We start from the raw sequence: 19,763 nt of genomic DNA on the forward strand, positions 1-19,763 counted from the left end.
AAACCCACGTCCTCATGGATGCTAGTTGGCTTTGTTACCGATGAGCCACAATGGGAACTCTGAATCACCTTTTTTTTTTTTTTTTGGTCTTTTTGCCTTTTCTAGGGCCACTCCCATGGCATATGGAGGTTCCCAGGATAGGGGTCCAATCAGAGCTGTAGCCACCAGCCTACACCACAGCCACAGCAACTCAGGATCCGAGCTGCATCTGTGACCTACACCACAGTTCACGGCAACACCGGATTCTTAACCCACTGAGCAAGGCCAGGGATTGAACCCGCAACCCCATGGTTCCCAGTCGGATTCGTTAACCACTGAGCCACGACGGGAACTCCTGAAACACCTTCTCTTTAAATCCGCCCCCTCCCTGCCCCCCACCGTGGTGATTTTTGTTCGGTTATGGTCCTGTATTGGAGGTCCAGGTGCTGGACCAGTGGTGGTGCTGGTCAGAGTGCCTCAGCTCAGCCTCTTTTAATCTTTGGATTCCGTCTATGAAGCCAAACCCTCATCCCTCTCCAGATAGAGAAAAAAGCTGGAAAGGCAAACCCCTTCCCTACATATACCCTCACTGCTGCCTTGGCTTCTTAGAGTACAGAATCTGAGGGGCAGGGCGACCTTTAGAGGGTGGTAACTGCCTGCCCCCTCAAAGAAGGTGGGCCAGAGAAAGAGAGAGGCAGCAGACTGAGAAAGAGAGGAAACGATGAGGAGGGGAGGTGGGGAGGGGTGTGTGTAGGGAGCTGGCGGGGGGGAGGGAGAAAAAGTTCTCTCCAACCAAGCAAAGGTGTGGAATGGGAGACCTACTGAGAAAAGAGGAGGGGACACAGCTGGACAGCAGGAGAAAGAGAAGTCTGATTGGCCAGACGGTTGCCTTGGCTGGCTCCTGTCCTGCCCCAGAAGACTATCCAGGCCCCTCTCTGTGGTCATGACTTTTCCATCTGAGTCTTCACGTCTCTGGAAGCTGTGAGGCTCCCTTTGGAACCCAAAGAGAATACAGGGGTAAGGTTAAAGGGTTTGAGGTGTTAGGCTCCTTGGGATACAAATGAGGGGAGAGTTGGGGTGGGGGAGGATTGAGGTTGGGGGAGGCAGTCAAATAGCTCAGGAATTTTTCCTTCAGAGTTTTTTGATTATATACTTTGATTTGACAAAAAAAAATGTATATATATAATTTGATTTGGAGTAAGGTGTGAAAGGTAAGATGAAGAGACACCTCTCGCTTCCTGCCTTGACCAGCTAAAATTAAGAAATGGGAGAAGCAGGAGTTCCCATTGTGGCTCGGTGGTACTGAACCTGACTAGTAGCCATGAGGATGTGGGATCCCTGGCCTTGCTCAGTGGGTTAAGAATCCAGTGCTGCCATGAGCTGTGGTGTAGCTCACAAACTCACAGATGTGGCTTGGATCTGGCTGTGGCTGTGGCTGTGGTGTAGGCTGGCAGCTGCAGCGCCAATTCAACTCCTGGCCTAGGAATTTCCATATGCCATAGGCGCAGCCCTAAAATAAATAAATAAATACTAGAGACTTGTGAGCTGGCTTTGGGGAGCTGCATTATCAGAAATACCTGGGTACATCACACGTACACTGCACCATTTCTTGACCCACCTGTGCATTCATGGATGAAGTTGCAGGAATATTTCAATTCACCAGCACATAGATGCCTAAGGAACTTTCTGGGTGTGTACACACTCCCACAAAGAGCTCTTTTGTTTCTGTAATGGTTTGTTTCTAAGAAACTGCATTTATAAGTGTATTTTAAAATTGGCGTTCTTTTTTCCATTGTCATCAATTTTCAAGCCCATTGTTCCTTAAATGGACTAGGTGTTCCTGGAACTAGGCATGCCTTATTTATTTCTGGGCCCCAGAGACAAGTCCAGGACCTGTAACTATTAAGATACCCCACAAATGTTTGTTGAGCAAAAGCATGAATGAATCTTTTTTAAAAAACTATAGGATCCATTGATGGTGCTATTTCTCTAAATCTAGTTCAGTGGCTAATGGTTGGACTCCAAGTGACTATGAGAGAACATCTGTGTAAATGCGGGAGTGTGTGCCTAGTTAGTAGGCAGGTGTGTAGACAAGGGATGGTGCAGGAGTGTGTCTGTGTTGAGCCTTTGCCAGGCGCCTGCACATACGTGCCTAAGCGAGTGAATTTCGGTGTGTGGATGAGCGTGTAAAGAGACCAATGTGGAGTGGCAGTGAGGGGGGCTGGCAGGAGATACACACCTAGACTTGGCCCCTGCCTTGAGGGAGCCTGCCCACGCAGCAGAGGCATTGAGTGCATGACGAATGGCTTAAGAATCTGTGAGTGTGGGGGTGGGAAGTGGGGTGAGTGTGTGTGGAGTTCCCACAAAGCTGTCCTCCTTCTGCTCACTCCCCGGGGCTGGCCACAGAAGGGATGCAGCCCCATTCTCATCCCGTCTCCCACCTGCAGGGCCCCCATGAAGCTCCTGGCTCTCCTGAGCCTGCTGGCCCTGATGCTGCAGGAAGCGGGCACAGCATCCCTCCCAGAGAAGGAGAGGGAGAGGGGAGAAGACCGCCTGCACAGGGAAAGCGATTCTTCCACAGCTCTGCATCTGGGGGACTATACCCTGAGCCCGGACAGCCACGATGGGGTCCTTGACCTGAGCAACTATGAGGAGCTCACGGACTATGGGGACCAGCTCCCGAAGGTGAGAGACATGCAGCAGAGGACTGCGTTCCCTGCGACAGAGCCAGAGGCTCCTCTCCGCCTACCCCATAACACAGGTGTCTCAAGCCTCCATCTTTCTCTAGGAGGTAGAAATTCTTCACTTAGATAACACTAAGAAAGGGGACACAAGGGTGCATTTGGGTTAAGGATCGGGCATTGTCACTGCAGCTGCTCAGGTCACTGCTGTGGCTCGGGTTCAGTCCCTGGCCCAGGAACTTCCACATGCTGCAGGCAAGGCTGAAAAAAGAGAACGAGGACACAAAATTTCAGTTCCTTTGTCTATAGCAAACTTGGTGGGAGTTCCTGTTGTGGCTCAGTGGTTAACGAATCCGACTAGGAACCATGAGGTTGCAGGTTCGATCCCTGGCTTTGCTCAGTGGGTTAAGGATCCGGATCCGTTGCCGTGAGCTGTGGTGTGTGGGTTGCAGACACAGCTCAGATCCAGCGTTGCTATGGCTCTGGTGTAGGCCGGCGGCTATAGCTCCAATTGGACCCCTAGCCTGGGAACCTCCGTATGAAAAAAAAAAAAAAAAAAAAAAACTTGGTGGGACTTCCCTAAGAAGTCATATCTCCCTTGGAGTTCCTGTTGTGGCTCAGCTGGTTAAGAATCTGATTACTGGGAGTTTCTGTCTTGGTGTAGCAGAAATGAATCTGACTAGTATCCATGAGGATTTGGGTTTGAGCCCTGGCCTCACTCAGTGAGTTAAGGATCTGGTATTGCCACAAGCTGCAGTGTAGGTTGCAGATGTGGCTTGGATCTGGTGTTGCTGTGGTTGTGGTGTAGGCCGGCAGCTTCAGCTCTGATTTGACCCCTAGCCTGGAAATTTCCATATGCTGTAGGTGCAGCCCTAAAAAGACGAAAGAAAGAAAGGAGGGAAGGAAGGGAGGGAGGAAGGAAAGGAGAAAAAAATGTTCGCTGAAGTTCCCAGAATCCAAAGTTAAGTCGCTCTCATGCAAAAGCTGGCCTACTGTGTTCTGTGCCTCCAGGTTAAAGGGGCCAGCCTGGCTTCGCCAACCAGGGCAAGCTCCACTCAGAGCATGAAGCCTCCAAGGACACCCACTTCAAGCCCCACAGTGGCCAGGCCTACTGCACTGAGCCCGCCAGGTTCCCCAACCAGCCATGGTAAGTTCACAGGCACAGGTCTCAGTATCCACAGGTCATGGACCATGCAGCTGTGACCCAGCGCCAGGGGAACCAAAACAGAGCATAGTCAGGCCTGGAGACAGGAAGTGGAGGGTCCAGGGCCCTTACCAGCAGGGAGAGGAGGGGAAACAGCCACGGGGGGCGGTGGGGGGGGGGGAGGATCACAGAGAGTGTCTGTCTGGCTGTCCCTTATGCTTCTGCCTGAGTGCACAAGCCGGATGGATAGGAGGCCAAGACATGCAAGAACTCCGCTGTGCCTAGCAAAGCCACCTACCTTAATTAACAACATCACTGGGGGAGCAGGTTGAGTGGTAATTAGATTAGAGACAATTAAAAGCCTGGAGAGAAGAATAAATAACTTTGTGGATGTCATTTGGCATGGGGGCAAATGAAGCAGTCATTCTGCTGTTCAGCTTGAATTCCCTCCGTAGCAGCTCTCCCCTCCCCGAGGCCCTCCTGGAGACTGGCATGCTGGCGTATCTGGCAGCAGGGGGTGGCACTCTGCTGGGGACCAGAATTGAAGCAGAGAGGGAGGCAGTTCGTTCCTGACTTGCTTGCTCTCAGTTCCTGTTCTCCTCTTGAGATGTTTGCCTGGGGCGTGTGTAGGGTTAACGAGGCTTCAGTAGAGAAAACACTTTAGTCAGGAATCCATGACCTCCCAGGCTTAAGGAGACCAAAAAGGGCTTCAGTTGGACCTGCTATTTGAGGCCTGGGGATAAGAAAGATGCTAGGACCCTCTCTGCTCCAAGTACACTATCTGGTCATGACAGGTGAAGAAGAGCTGTCTCTTTATCTTGGGTCTGTGTCGCTACCAACAGACTTCTCCCTTGAGTGGGACTTGCAGTCGCCTCCAGTAATCTCTGTCCTTTTTTTTTTTTTTGCTTTTTTTGCTTTTTTTGCTTTTTAAGGCTGTGTCTGCGGCATGTGGAAGTTCCCAGTCTAGGGGTAGAATTAGAGCTTCACCTGTTGGCCTGCGCCACAGCCACAGCAATGCAGGATCTGAGCTGCATCTGCAACCTACACCACAGCTTGCAGCCATACCGGATCCTTAACCCACTGAGCAAGGCCAGGGATGGAACCCACATCCTCATGGATCCTAGTCGGTTCATTAACCATTGAGCCACGAAGGGAACCCCACCTCTGTCCTTTCTAATAGTGAGGGATGGAAACCTCTTTCACTCTTCAGTAAAACCTTCCCCAATTTTTTTTTTTTTTTTTTTTAGTATTTTTTTGACCAAGCCCATGACATGCAAAAGTTTCCAGGCCAGGGATCACACTCATGCTACAGCTGTAACCAGAACCACAGCAGCAACAACACTGGGTCACTAACTGCTAGGCCACCAGGAAACTCCAAAAGCATCCCAATTTTTTAAAGCCAGTCTGAAATCAATGACCTGGCCTAAGTTTCATGTCCACTTGTCGTGGACCGAGAACAGCAGAGAGCTGTTTCCCAATAGAAAACTGAGATGCTGAGAATTCCTGTTGTGGCTCAGGGGAAACAAACCCAACTAGTATCCATAAGGATGTGGGTTCAATCCCTGGCCTCGCTCAGGGGGTTAAGGATCCACTGTTGCCCTGAGCTGTGGTTAGGTCCCAGACTCAACTTGGATCCCATGTCACTGTGGCTGTGATGTAGGCCAGCAACTGCAGCTCCAATTTGACCCCTAGCCTGGGAACTTCCATATGCCCCGGGTGCGGCCCTAAAAAGCAAAAAAAAAAAAAAACAAAAAAAGAAAAAGACAAACTGAGATGCTGATACTGTAAGAAGGGGAAATGAATCCTGGGCAGGCAGTGTCCACTCCACCTTGGCTTTATAATCCTTTTTGGAGCCACACAGAACATGCCTAAGTCCTCGCCCACAAGGCAGGTAGCAGAGTCAAGAGCCACTGCCCACTCCACTGAATTCTGGCTTTATTCCATCTTCAGTTCACCTTTTGGGATCAGTGAGGAGCTTTATGGAAAAGAGATCGCAGAAGTCCTAGAAATACCCACATAGGACCCAGAAAACCTACACAAGACCAGGGTCTGATGAAGGCACTCATGGGCTTGGAATGTTATGGGTAATAACTGGGGCGAATCTGCTCCTCTTAGATCAAGGGCTGAGTGCCAGGCTGGCAGCAGCCAACAGCACTGCATTGTGACAGTCAGTCTGGGCAACAAACAACCCAAGAGGACACAGATGACCATGGCTCAGACACTCTCTGGGGTGGGGCCATTGGTCCCAGAGGCTGAAGAGAGTCTGACGGGGTTGTCTCCCTCTGTTCTGTCTTCCACCTGCACCAGGCCTGCCAACCTGTCTGGTGTGCGTGTGCCTTGGTTCCTCCGTGTACTGTGATGATACGGACCTGGAAAACATTCCTCCTCTTCCCCAGACAACCACCTACCTGTACGCCCGCTTCAACCGCATCAACCACATCCGAGCTGGAGACTTCAAAGGGCTGAGTATGCAATGTGCTGGCAAAAGAAAAACGTGGTGGCAGAAGGGATTCCCCAGGGTTCTTCTTCCCCTTTCCACCCGGCCACATTGAACCATCACCTTCATTGGCCTTTTCCTGTTAGCTTTCAGTCTTTGCAGCGATCAAGTAGAAATAGCCCCAAGTCTAATTCCTTTCCTTGAAGATTTTAGATGGCAGAAGTGACCTGGTCTTGTTTGTTCTCCTCCAAGCCGTGAGACGCTGGGGAGGAAGTACTCACCCCTGCATTTTCAAGATGTCCCTGTACCGTCCTGGCCTCTGGACAAGACCATGCTTAGACCTAGTGTCTCTCTCTGTCTGTCTCTCCGTCTCTGTCTCTCTCTCTGGCCATTCCTGCAGCATGTGGAAGTTCCTGGGCCAGCGATCAAACCCACACCACAGCAGCAACCCAAGCCGCTGTAGTGACAGCACCAGATCCTTAACCCACTGCACTACAAGAGAACTCCGAGACCCCATCTCTTAATGTAGAGACTCTACCACTAATTACTGTCAGCCTCCGTGAACTTCGGTGTCCTTTTATATAAACTAATAGATGGGAGTGAGATGGATCCAGGGGTTCCTGTTGGTTTTATCCCTAAAAAAGGCTTCTTCCAAGCCAGTCCACACAGGACAGAACTCCAGGGGAAGGGATTGCAGAATCCCAGGGATTTTCCAGAATAGTGTAAGGTTATTCCTTCGGGTTTGGACCTGATGCAGGTGGAGCTGGCTAGCAGCTCCTGCACTGAGAGGGAGGGAACAGGGCACCATTGGCTCAGGCAGGGACGCAGGAAGATGGCGAGTCCCTGTTTCTTTGTTCTGCCCTGTGCCTTTAGCAAAACTGAAGAGGATTGACCTCTCCAGCAACTTCATCTCCTCCATCGACGATGATGCCCTCCTCCTGCTGCCTGCTCTGCAGGACCTGATCCTCATTGAGAACCAGCTGGCGGCACTGCCTACACTGCCCACTGCCATTGAGGTCCTGGACGTCCGCCTGAACCGGCTCCGGAGCTCTGGGATACAGCCTGGAGCCTTCAGGGTGAGCCAGGGAAAATTAAATCCCATTTTTTTTTCATCTATTCTCATTTTTAAAATAAAAGTTCTTTTTGTTGCAAGAAACTAATTCTAACTCAAAAAAGTATATTTTCCAATACGCCATCCCAAGAATCTCTGTGAAAAGGAAGCTCGGCCTCGTGGGCCTGTTACTGGGAAGGGGGGCAGGCAGTGTCAGAAAGCCTCAGCAGCTCTCCCTGTCTCTTTCTGAGGCATGTGGTCTCTTGGCTTGATTCTGTGCATTCACCTCTCTGCACACTCAGCTTCTGCTCCCCTAAACTCAGCCTTACATGTGACTCGACTTACAGTAGTACTGGCTCCAGCCCTAATTCCTCCACACTCTTTTTTTTTTTCTTTTTGGTCTTCTTGTCTTTTAGAGCTCCCACGGCATATGGAGGTTCCCAGACTAGGGGTCCAAAGAGAACTGTAGCTGCTGGTTTATGCCAGAGCCACAGCAAGGTGGAATCCAAGCTGCATCTGCGACCTACACCACAGCTCATGGCAATGCCGGATCCTTAACCCACTGAGCAAGGCCAGGGATCAAACCCACATCCTCATGGATGTTCGTTGGGTTTGCTAACCACTGAGCCACGACAGGAACTCCTCCTCCACCCCCTTATATTTCCAATACCCACCACTAACTGACTGATCGCTGTCTTCCTATGATATTCACTAGAGGCAATCTGATTGGTCACTGATCTTTCTGTGATCAAATGTTCGAGAGAGACAATCTGATTGGTCACTGGCCACATCTGATGAGAAAGGCTAAACATGGCACAAATATAGCCCCCTGTGCTGCCCACTCAACGGGGCCAGTTCCAATGAGGAAATGAAGAAGGGTGTGTGACACCCCCAGCTCCGTCATGCTGTATAGGCACTTTATGTCCCTTGTGCCTGTGGCTCTCAATGTGCTGGTCCAAATATTTCCAGAACGTGCTCTCCATAGCTGCTCCAGATTTAGCAGCAGGAGACTTTTCATTCAGGAAAGTCTCTTCGGATAGCTGAGATGTTGAGGCTGGGCTGAAAGGTCCCCTGTCCTCCCTCCCCGCCCCCCACCACCTCCTGCCTCCCTACCCCTTGCCTGCTCCTCCCCACATCCTCACTGACTCGCCCCAATTCCTTCACACTCCCCCAGCTGCTAGCATCTCAGCCGAAGTGGCTTTTCCTTCTGCATCCAAGGGGAGGTCACGCCTGTGAGCTCCTGAGAGGCCAACCTCCCCCTGAAGTGCCCAGAGTGGAACCTGACCTGGGACTGAGGCCCAGGAGGCTCTGAGAGAACAGACAGGGTCACGTGGGGCATCCAGGGCCCCCAGCACCCACCAGCCTCCCACGCCCTCTGCCTCCTCCCCAGGCACTGGAGAAGCTGCAGTTCCTCTACCTGGCTGACAACCTGCTGGACTCCATCCCTGGGCCTCTGCCCCTGAGCCTGCGCTCTCTGCACCTGCAGGTGAGCGGCCTTCCCAGGAGCAAGGGAGCAGAACAGCACGGAGCTCAGGCTGCAGGGAGCATCCTTAAGCAGCAGTGGCCTCCGTCACTGAGAGCGAGTTGGGGTCATGGGCTCTTTCAGATAATTGTCTGCAGCTTCAGTTTGATTTCTTCCCCTTCCTTCTCTTTCAAACACTCCTCCCTCCATGTCCTTATCCCATCTCACCCTGTTGCATGTTCCTTGTCCCCCTCCTCTCTTCCCTCTATCTCCATTCTTCCCTTCATCCCACTTTTTTTTTTTTCCTTTTTAGGGCCGCACCCATGGCACATGAAGGTTCCCAGGCTAGGGGTCAAACCAGAACTGTAGCTGCTGGCCTACACCATAGCCATAGCAACACAGGATCCTTAACCCACTGATCCTTAACCCAATGCTCATGGATGCTAGTCAAATTCATTAACGGCCAAGCCATGGCTGGAACTCTTTCCCTTCATCCCTCTTAATCTCCTTTCTCTTTCCATCCATCCTCCATGGGTCTCCTCCCCTCCCTCCCCCTGTAGCTCAGCCTTGACCTTATGTGCCTTGGTTTCTCCAGTTGTAAGAGGGAGGCAGCTGGTGGGGCTGGTAGATTGAGATGCACCTGCAGTGCTGCCTGAGGGCAGACTCTCCAGGCAGAGCCTCAAAGCTGTCTGGTGTGTTCTTTCCAGAATAACATGATAGAGACCCTGCAGAGGGACACCTTCTGTGACCCTGAGGAGCACAAACACACCCGGAGGCAGCTGGAAGACATCCGCCTGGATGGCAATCCCATCAACCTGAGCCTCTTCCCCAGCGCCTACTTCTGCCTGCCTCGGCTCCCCATAGGCCGCTTCACCTAGCTCACCCCTTCCACTCCTCCCAGGTAAGATCAAGGGCAAGGGCCTCCCGGGCCATGCAGCTCAGTCCTTGTCTCTAAACAGTGGTCTTTCATCCAGGCATTAATCAGCCTCATGATCCAATTGCAAAAATTCCTGCCTCCCCCCACCGGCCCCCCCAACACACACTGAAATGTCCTTCAGGAGCCAATTTGCATTTCTCCATCCTCTCTCCTTAACACATTATGGCTCCTGGCTCATAGAATAGAGACATCTGCAGCAAAGCTCTTTCCCATATTCCCCACCCCTCCTACCCATACAGAATGCCAAGAAAACCATGTAAGAGGAAGAGGAGAAACAGAAAGAAGAAGGGGGGATGGAGGAGAAGCAGTGATGTGCTGGAGCCGGCTCTTACTACTAGGCTTGCAAGAAATGATTATTAAATTTTCCAGAATTTTGCAAGCCAACTGTTTAAAAACAGCCATTATTAGAAGTTGAATAAATTGCAATTAAATATGTGATGTTGAAACTTATGACTGCCCAATTGTGGTTTTGCTATGCTCCATGCTCTTGAACTTATGTCCATGGTATCTGCATGGTGGAAATACTGTATAATGACAGTATTGCTATGATCCATGCTCTTGAACTTATGTCCATGGTATCTGCATGGGGGAAATACTGTATAATGACATGCTACTACTGCCCATCTCTTCCCAACTCTGCTCTCAGTGGCATCACATTGGTAGTTTGAAATTAGCCATGATGGGAGTGTTTATACCATGGAAATCAGTAAATGCTACACGTTTGGATTTCTTTTTCTTTTCTTTCTTTCTTTCTTTGTGTGTGTGTGTGTGAGTGTGTGTGTGTGAAAGAGAGAACTTGTTGTTAAGCATTTGACAGCACACCACTGAGGAGAAAGACCAGTCATTTAAACTAGCCCTTCCCCTGGAGTTCCCGTCATGGCTCAGTGGTTATTGAATCCGCAGGTTCTATTCCTGGCCTTGCTCAGTGGGTTGCCATGAGCTGTGGTGTAGGTTGCAGACACGGCTCAGACCCCACGTTGCTGTGGCTCTGGCGTAGGCTGGTGGCTACAGCTCCAATTAGACCCCTAGCCTGGGAACCTCCACATGCCACTGGAGCGGCCCTAAAAAAGGCAAAAAGACCAAAAAAAAAAAAAAAAACCTAGCCCTCCCCCTACCTCCAGGCTACCCCACAGGGGATGGGGTAGAGTTTCCATAGGGCTTTTCAAAATTTCTTGCTTTTCTTAAGCCAGAGCTTCCTATTAGATTTGGAGGGAGCCATTCCTAAGGGTGGAGAACTGATATGAATCTTCACCTGGATGCCCTTCCTGTAGAGCTTACCTATGCCAGACTCAATGACCAGCCTCTGAGTGTGGATGGCTCAGCCCCTGGTTCCTGGATTTGCTCTCTTCCATGTTTAACCACCAGAGGGCAGCCTTGTGCAGAGATAAATAAATACAATTACTCACCTGCAACCTTCTTGGATCTTGGGTGCGGCTTGCTGTGCTGGGAGGATGAAAAGAAGGGTAGCTGTGATCTAGCCAGCTTGCTCCTTGAATTTTAATGGAAGGAGCAATGTCACCCTTCTCCTGCTCCTTATAAGGACATGTTGGTCATGGAAGGTGTAATAGATGAGTATCAGGTGTTGACTGAATCATGAAAGAGGGGTGAGGCAGACAATTCATACATTCATTCAGCAAGGATTTTACTGAGCACCTACCTGCCATGTGCAGGTGATTTGCAACAGACATATTCCTTTTCCTTGTGGCGCTTAGAATCTAACGTGGAAGATACCCGTTAAATAATCATACAAATAACTATACTATTCAACTTGTGATAAATACCATAAAAGGGATATACAGAACACTATGAGAACTTACAAGCGGGGACAAGTGTAAGGGTCCAGGAGACCCTGAAGAATCGATGTCTAAGCTGAAGTAAGAGGAATTAGCCAGGGCAGCCACTCAAGGTCCCAGGTGGTCTCCAAGTCTGGGTTGACAGGTGTGTCTTGTGGCTCGTGTGGAAAGGAACCCATTCATCTGCCTCCCCTGCCTCTGCCTAGCACTTGTCCAGGCACAGTGGAGCCTCAGGACAGCCCTGTAAGCAGACCAGTTTGAGAGTATTATCATTTGAGAACTAAAGAAGATAAAGCAATTACCTCCGCTCACATGGCTGGCTGAGGCTTGGAGCAAGACCCAACACACAGGCTGCAAACTGAGAGTGGGAATTTCTTGAAGGTGGTGACAGGGGCCTGGCACAGTTGCTACCATGCCTACTCCCGCTCTCCTCAAGGATCCAAGGATTTCAGGAGCCAAAGTGAGCCATAAGTCACTCACGCTCCATCTCTCTCATCCTCCAGTTCCATCCTCTTCCATATCCTGCTTTATTCAGTTCTGACAAGGCCTAGACATGCAATAGCTGAAAGCCTCAAGATCCCCAAGGGCGAGAAACCCTGACCTGAAATAATCCAATGAAAAAATCAGAAGAAATTTTCCAGAACTGGGCCTCTTGGGTACTAGAAGCCACATCATACCCACATGCCCCAGGGTTATGTGTGCTAAGTACAGGAAGTCATCTGACCCCAGTTCTACTGTGGGACAAAGGGATGAACAATTTCTAATAGAAACTTTTATGCACATCAGCTCACCCAATCCCAACCAACACCCTAGACAATAGGAATTTCTTTCTTCTTATTTTATTTATTTATTTATTTTGTCTTTTGTCTTTTTTTTTAGGGCCGCACCCACAGCATATGGAGGTTCCCAGGCTAGGGGTCTAATCAGAGCTACAGCTGCCAGCTCACACCACAGCCATAGCAACACCAGATCCGAGCCGCCTCTGTGACCAGCTCACGGCAACGATGGATCCTTAACCCACTGAATAAGGCCAGGGATTGAACCCGCAACCTCATGGTTCCTAGTCGGATTCGTTTCTGCTGTGCCATGACAGGGACTCTCTTTTTTTCTTTTTATTTTCTTTCTTCCTTTTTTTTTTTGGCTGCCCCACAGCCAGGGATCAGATCCAAGCCACAGTTGCAAGCTATACCACAGTTGCGGCAAGGCCAGATCCTTTAACCCACTGTGCCCGGCCCAGTATCCAACCTGTGTTCTGGCGCTGCTGATCTCGTTGCTCCACAGCAGGAACTCCAATAGTAGGGATGTTTAGCCCCACACTCCCACACTGAAGACAAGGAAACGAACTTCTGAAAGGGAGGTACCCAAGTTCACACAGCAAATAAATGGCAGGATTCAAACCCAGGTTCGAACCTAGGTTCCTCTCACAGCTCACTTCAATGTAGGCACCCCTTTCAAGGCCAAAGGAGGGCCCTGAGGGCAGGGGAGTGCCTCCCCTCTTTGTAGCACCCCATGGCCCTCGGGAGGGTTCTAGTTTCCAGTCAGGCACCCTAACCAGTTCTGTGACTGTCGTGGGAGGAGGCAAAGAGAAAGAGGCCAGGGTGAGTTTGCAGTGACTGCCCCTCCACCTGCCCATCCTCAGCCCCACCGCCAGGCCCAGGGCAGGAGGAAGGGGCTGCTGGAGGGGCTGGACCTAAATCCGCTCAGGAGCCAGGGAGTATTTCCTCACCCTGACCTTGCCTGGACGTCCTCCCTGCTGCCTTTTCCCTTTAGTTTCCTCCCTGAATAATCATCTCTTATCCTTATGTTGTAAACGTGCACTTTACAGATCTCTTTGACATATGGGCTCGAATTTATAGTCCCAATAAGTCTGTGGGGAAGGTATTATTTTCCCTACTTGGGAAAATGGGAAGCTTCGTGATTCGTTCAAGAGAAAGATGACTTAACATATCGAAACAGGAGAGCGGGGGAGGTGGAGGGACAGCCGTCATTTCTTGAGAATTCCTGTGGAAGAACTGGAAATCCCATCCCCAGCTGCCGAAGCACTGGATTAGTACGCCCCCACCCCACCCCCCGCCATTCCCCAAGAGCTCTTTGAAAAGCAAGGAACAGGAAAAGCATCTCTCAGGCTGGAAAAATGGGCAACACCCACAGAGCTGTGGACCTGCATCCTGATGGGCACGGGAGGTGATGGGGCCAAGGCAGCCGCTGTGAATTTCAGCCCAGGCAAAGCCCAGGGCTCAAGGACACACTGCCCCCCAACACCTGCTCTGCCCCCAACCCTGGCAGGCACGTAGACTGCCCAGAAGCCACATGCCCCCATCTATGTCCTTCTTGCTTCTGGCCAGAAGGAGAGAGGCAGACAGAGGAGGTGGCCTTGGCTCCGCCCCGCCCCTCCCCTCGGCTGTCTGGCTCTCAGCTTTTCTCCCTCCTCCTGCCTGCCCCTCCCCTCTCCCCCACACTAGACTCCAGCTCAGTTTGGCCTCTCTTCTCTCTCAAGGTCATCTCTCTCAGCTGGGCCGGCTTCACGTCCCCCAGCAGCCACCATCTCACCGTCTCACATGCCATCCTCCCATGGTTGCCACCTGCGTGAAGGCGGGTCTCCAATAGGGAGAAGTGATACGATTCTCTCCCCCATGGTCCCTTCTCCTCTGAGGGTGATGAAACAGGCAAGGGACCACCTCCTCCCTGTCTCACTGCCCACCCCCCCAGACATAGGCCTCCTTCTTGTTGTCACACCAGCATGTCCATCCCTGCCAAGTGTGGCCAAACCTGTGGCCAGGACACGCACGTGCACATCCTCCCCATAGGCACCGGAGAACACGACCTCCGCTGTCTTCTTTCCTCCCCTCTGCAATCCCAGTCTCCTTTCCCTGCATCCCCTGCTGTGCCCCCGGCACCAGAGCCTTCTCCTGGCACTGCTGGTCCAGCCCCATGGCCCAGAATCCTCGCCTCTGGTGTGTGTCTCACACAGGGTTCACACACAAGAGGAAATGCCATGTTCCACTGCTGCAGCCACCTGCAAAGGAACCCTGGTGCAGGGAGTGAGCACTGGAATGAGAGTCCAGGGCCCTGGGTCTGCCCATCCCAGGACCCAACCTGCTGTGTGGCATGTGGCAAGTCACGCCAACGCCCAGCACCGCACTCCATCTACCCTCTGCTTGGGGCCAACTCAGCCCAATTCTTGGCTCTCCGTATAAAGAAGCCCAGTGGGCGTGGAGTCTCTCCCCACCCCTGTTATGTTTCTAGGCTAAGACCAAAGACCAGACCCTCCCCACCATTCCTGGAAGTCCACACCAATGTGGACAAAGAGGCACCTGATGGTAAAAGAGAAGAAAGGGGAGCCAGGACAGAAAATACAGACCACACGGATCTCATCTGGGCCCTCAAGGCCAGGTTCCAGGCCCCCTATCAATTGCACCCTGACCTGAAACCTGGCTTAGCTGCAGGACTTCCTGCGCCCCCCACCCCCTGGTCTTGCAGAAGAGGGAACAATTCAAGCTCTTCTCGTACCCTGGCCCAGGAACCTGGACAGGGACACAGGTCCTGACCCCTGTTGACACCAGAGACCACAACTCTTGAATCACATGTTGCCCATGATCTGTATCCAGCCACCAAAGGACCACCAAGAGGAGAAGGGCTCCCTCCCCCAGAGGGGCCTCTGCAGCCCTGCACAGACTCCCGGAACCCAGCGCCTGCAAGGGGAGCAGCACCTCTCTTGGGGATCTAAGACATCTCCACAGAGCCCTTTACCGGGAGACAGACAGGATAACAGGTTTGAACCCTGGGGACAAGTGATGGATGGCAGGTGAGCCTGTGGCCTGTAGGGGAGTGCCGGGGAGCAGGGGAGGTGGGATCATGGCCATGAGCAAAAATGCCAAGCCAGGGGGTTCCCATTTTGTCTAATCGGGCTATGAACCAGACTAGTGTCCATGAGGATGCAGGTTTGATCCCTCACCTTGCTCAATGGGTTAAGGATCCAGCGTTGCCATGAGCTGAGGTGTAGGTTGCAAACAGGGCTCGAATCCCACGTTGCTGTGGCTGTGGCAGCTGCAGCTCCGATTTGACCCCTAGCCTGGGAACTTCCATATGCTGCAGGGGTGGCCCTAGAAAGCAAAAAAGAGAGAGAGAGAGAGAGAGAGAAAAGAAAAATGCCAGGCCAGAGAGATGTACACGTCCCCATGCGGGAATGCTCTGCTAAGTAGGAAAGTGTTAAACAGTTACAAAGGTGTTTCAAACTAAAGCACCCTGCTGAAGAGGGTCTTTAGGGATTCAAGTCTTCCAGATCATCTGTATGATTGGGTTAAAGTCACCCAGCCAGAGCAGTTGCCCTTAGAACAAGTCAGTCTGAAAATAGGGTCCATTCGTTGTTGTTGTTTTCACCACACCCATAGCGTGTAGAAGTTCCCGTGCCAGGGACTGAACCCACAGCCACAACCGGAGCCACTGCAGTGACAAAGCCAGATCCTTAACCCACTGAGCCACCAGGGAACTCTGAAAGTAGGGTCTATCTTAAGGTCAGAAGATCAGGCATTCCCATCATGGCTCAGCAGAAACAAATCTGACTAGTAACCGTGAGGATGCAGGTTCAATCCCTGACCTCCCTCAGTGAGTTAAGGATCCGGCACTGCCATGAGCTGTAGCATCTGATCTATGGCTCAGATCCTGTGTCGCTGTGGCCGCGGCATAAGCCAGCGGCTATAGCTCCAATTCGATTCCAAGCCTGAGAACCTCCATGTGCCACAGGTGCGGCCCTGAAAAAGACAAAAAAAATATTTTTAGTCAGACGATTGGGACATCATTCCTGTAGAGAATATGGGAAGTAGAGAAAGACAGAAAGAAATTCAGTATTCCAGGAGTTCCCTTCGTGGCTAAGAGCTGTGGTGTAGGCTGGCAGTTGTAGCTCCGATTCAGCCCCTAGCCTGGGAACCTCCATATCCTGCAAGTGGGGCCCTAAAAAAAGAAAAAAAGAAAAAAAAAAGAAAGAAATTCAGTATTCCAAAGGCCTTGAGATTCCTCAGACTCCTTCAGTTCAAGCCCCCTGTCCAGGCAGGCCTTGACCTAGCGCAGAAGGTGGCCTCCCCAGCTTTTAAGTAAGAGCCAGAGGTCCAGGCTGCAGAAAGCTCCCCAGCCACCATTTGCGGGACACCATGCCAGGACTTGGCCTGCCCTTTGTATTGCATGCATGGTTACATTTAATGCCCAGAGTAGCTCGATGAAGTGGGCACTACCCCAGTTTTATAAAAGAAATCTGAGAGATTAAGTTCTTTGTTCAAGGCCACACAGCAAGTAAGAGGCAGCTTTGAGTGGAATTTCAAACTTGGCCTGACTGCAAAGCCCTCCAGCCCTCTTGCTGGGTATCTGACATTTCTGATAAATCACAGGTCACCTCATGCTTCCTATAGGAGCCTTGCATATGGAACGTAACCAGTAAACGCCATGCAGCCAGCTCCGTGGCCAGGGTGGGGGTGGAGGAGGAGGAGGGAAGGCAGACTTCTGCAGACGTCTGACCATAAATGACTCCTTTTCTGCCCCGTCCCTACCCCAGTGGTGGTACCCACACATCTGGATTTCTCCTCCAAGCCTTTCCAGTCTAGCTCTCCTTTCCTACTCCCCCTCACTTCCTACCCATTGTCTCTGAGCCCACTTCTTGGCTCCTGGGCTCCTATTTCTTTCCGCTCCTTTCACCCTGAGTACAATAGGCTCCTTCCCGGTGTTGGTAAACAGAAGCACAACACCCTGAGCGGCTGTGTTTCAGGCCAGGTTGGAACTCCTCAGAGTCCCTCATGCTACAGTCTCTTCCCAGTGGGGACAGGACCTCCTGGACAGGTGGCCTGGCCTGGCCCACATCCTGCCTCTCTGCCATTGCAGCTTCGGGGCCAAGCAGTGCAGCGCCAAAGGTACTCTTTTTCCGCGGAGCCCAGATACTGCTCACTCAGCTCCCGCCTGGAATCCTGCAAGAAGAATGGGAAGGGGAAAGTTTTATTTTTCATTGTTTGCAGCCATCACCAAGCAAGCTCGCCCCACCCCACCCCCAGGCTGAGGTCAGGTGGGTGGGGGAGTGGTGTTTTTCCAAGTAACCTCTGTGACAGCTGGAGAAGAAGTAGCAATAAACAAGGCAGAGATGTCAACACCAGAGGAGGAACACACACCCACCTGAAGAGAGCAGGCAGCCACAGCGCATCCATCACAGAGACTCTTGGGGATCCCCTAATTCTGGACCCGTGTGGATCCTGAGCCTCAGTTTTCTTTCTTTTTTAAAAAAGTTTTTGGGAGTTCCCGTTGTGGCTCAGTGGTTAACGAATCCGACTAGGAACCACGAGGTTGCGGGTTCGATCCCTGGCCTTGCTCAGTGGGTTAAGGATCCGGCATTGCCGTGAGCTGTGGTATATGTTGCAGATGCAGCTCGGATCCCGAGTTGCTGTGGCTCTGGCACAGCCTGGTGGCTACAGCTCCAATTCGACCCCTAGCCTGGGAACCTCCATATGCCACGGGAGTGGCCGAAGAAATGGCAAAAAAAATAAAAATAAAAATAAATTAATTAATTAAAAAAATAAAAAGTTTTTATTTTTATTTATTTACTTATTTATTTTTGCTTTTTAGGGCTGCACCGTGGCATATGGATGTTCCCAGACCAGGGGGTGGAACTGGAGCTACAGCCATCAGCCTGCACCACAGCTCATGACAATACCAGGCCGGGGATCGAACCTGCATCCTCATGGATACCAGTCAGATTCATCTCCTCTGTGCCATAACTGGAACTCTGAGCCTCAGTTTTCTGAGCAGGATGGAGAAGGAACCCCTGCATCTGCAAGGCCCCAGCTACCAAGAAATTCACATAGAACTAGGCCCCCCGCAGCTTTAACCATCTGCAGTGTCCTTCATTGATCCTTTGAACACATCTTTATCAGGTGTCAAGCATCTAGGACATCATAATAAATAGACAGATAAGGTCCCTGTTCTCAGTAGGGGTGGCAGGCAGTAGTGGAAAAAAACAAACAATAACAGATCAACAGTATAATTCGGACAGATGCAACAAAATGAAGGTGAGGTGGCCAAGGTTGCTTATAGCGGCCGGCAACTCTAGAGAGAGTAATTAAGGAAGGCCTCTTGGAGTTCCCGTCATGGCACAGCGGAAACGAATCCAACTAGGAACCATGAAGTTGCGGGTTTGATCCCTGGCCTTGCTTAGTGGGTTAAGGATCCGGCATTGCCGTGAGCTGTGGTGTAGGTCGCAGATGCAGTTCAGATCTGGGCTTGCTGTGGCTATGGTGTAGGCCAGCAGCTACAGCTCCAATTCAACCCCTAGCCTAGGAACCTCCATACGCCACGAGTGTGACCCTAAAAAGACAAAAAAAAAAAAAAAAAGCCTCTTGAAAGTGGTGATGGTTGAGCTTGGATCTTCATGATGGGAAGGCAGCAGCCAGGCAAAATGTGAGGAGAATGCCCTCCAGACGGAGAGGAGAGAAGGAGCAAAGACCCTAAGCAGAACCAAGCGTGGCACATTTGAGGAAGAGAGAGGAGACCCATGTGGGCAGCCAGAGCCGGGAAGGAGTTGGGGTGGGAGGGGGGACGGGGACATGGACCCTGAACATGACGCTCTTGTAGGATTTTATGGTAATCGTGATGGGTCCTTCTCCAAGGACCTCGAACACCCTCACCCGCTTGTCTCTCTGTTAGTGATGCTAAAAACATAAGGAAGAAGGGGAAGGAAGCATGATTCACTGAAGATAGTGACCAGAGCCAGTATAACCATCTAGGGAGGAAGGATCTGTTGCTTGGCTACCAGGCCTGGGAGGGGAATGGGTGGAAATAGGGAACCCGAGTGGAGCAAGAAGAGAGATACCAGGAGCTGGGGGAGGGGGAAGGTTAGGAGCAGAAAATCCCACTGGGCTGGAGCTTAAGGAGGGAGGGGGGCATGAGCAGCTCCCAGGAGCTGTGGCATTTTGAGGAGAGGGGGACAGAATATTTTAGGAAAGTTTGGTTGGCCCTCATGCCGTGTAATTTCCCTTTGATCATTCTCTCAAGAAAATCTTCTCTTTTTTTTTTTTTTTTTTTTTGGTCATTTTAGGGCTGCACCTGCGGCATATGGAGGTTCCCAGGCTAGGGGTCTAATCGGAGCTGTAGCCACTGGCCTACGCCACAGCCACAGCAACACCAGATCCAAGCCATATCTGTGGCCTGCACCACAGGTCACAGCAACACAGATCCTCAACCCACTGAGTGAAGGCAGGGAGCCAACCTGAGTCCTCATGGATGCTAGTCAGATTCGTTTCTGCTGA

General features: G+C 51.3%; 1 protein-coding gene across 1 annotated transcript; it reads left to right on the top strand.

The window, feature by feature from the left end:
• Positions 1-830: 830 nt before the first annotated feature.
• On the top strand, positions 831-10,141 carry OPTC (opticin). The gene is made up of 8 exons (XM_047752549.1): positions 831-996; positions 2,427-2,664; positions 3,672-3,807; positions 6,112-6,270; positions 7,115-7,317; positions 8,683-8,778; positions 9,462-9,655; positions 9,931-10,141. The coding sequence occupies exons 2-7, from the start codon at positions 2,434-2,436 to the stop codon at positions 9,630-9,632; spliced, it is 996 nt and encodes a 331-aa protein (XP_047608505.1). The 5' UTR covers positions 831-996; positions 2,427-2,433; the 3' UTR covers positions 9,633-9,655; positions 9,931-10,141.
• The last annotated feature ends 9,622 nt before the right edge of the window (positions 10,142-19,763 follow it).

The sequence above is a fragment of the Phacochoerus africanus genome, chromosome 11 (assembly GCF_016906955.1).
Source record: "Phacochoerus africanus isolate WHEZ1 chromosome 11, ROS_Pafr_v1, whole genome shotgun sequence".
Taxonomy (NCBI): Eukaryota; Metazoa; Chordata; class Mammalia; order Artiodactyla; family Suidae; genus Phacochoerus; species Phacochoerus africanus.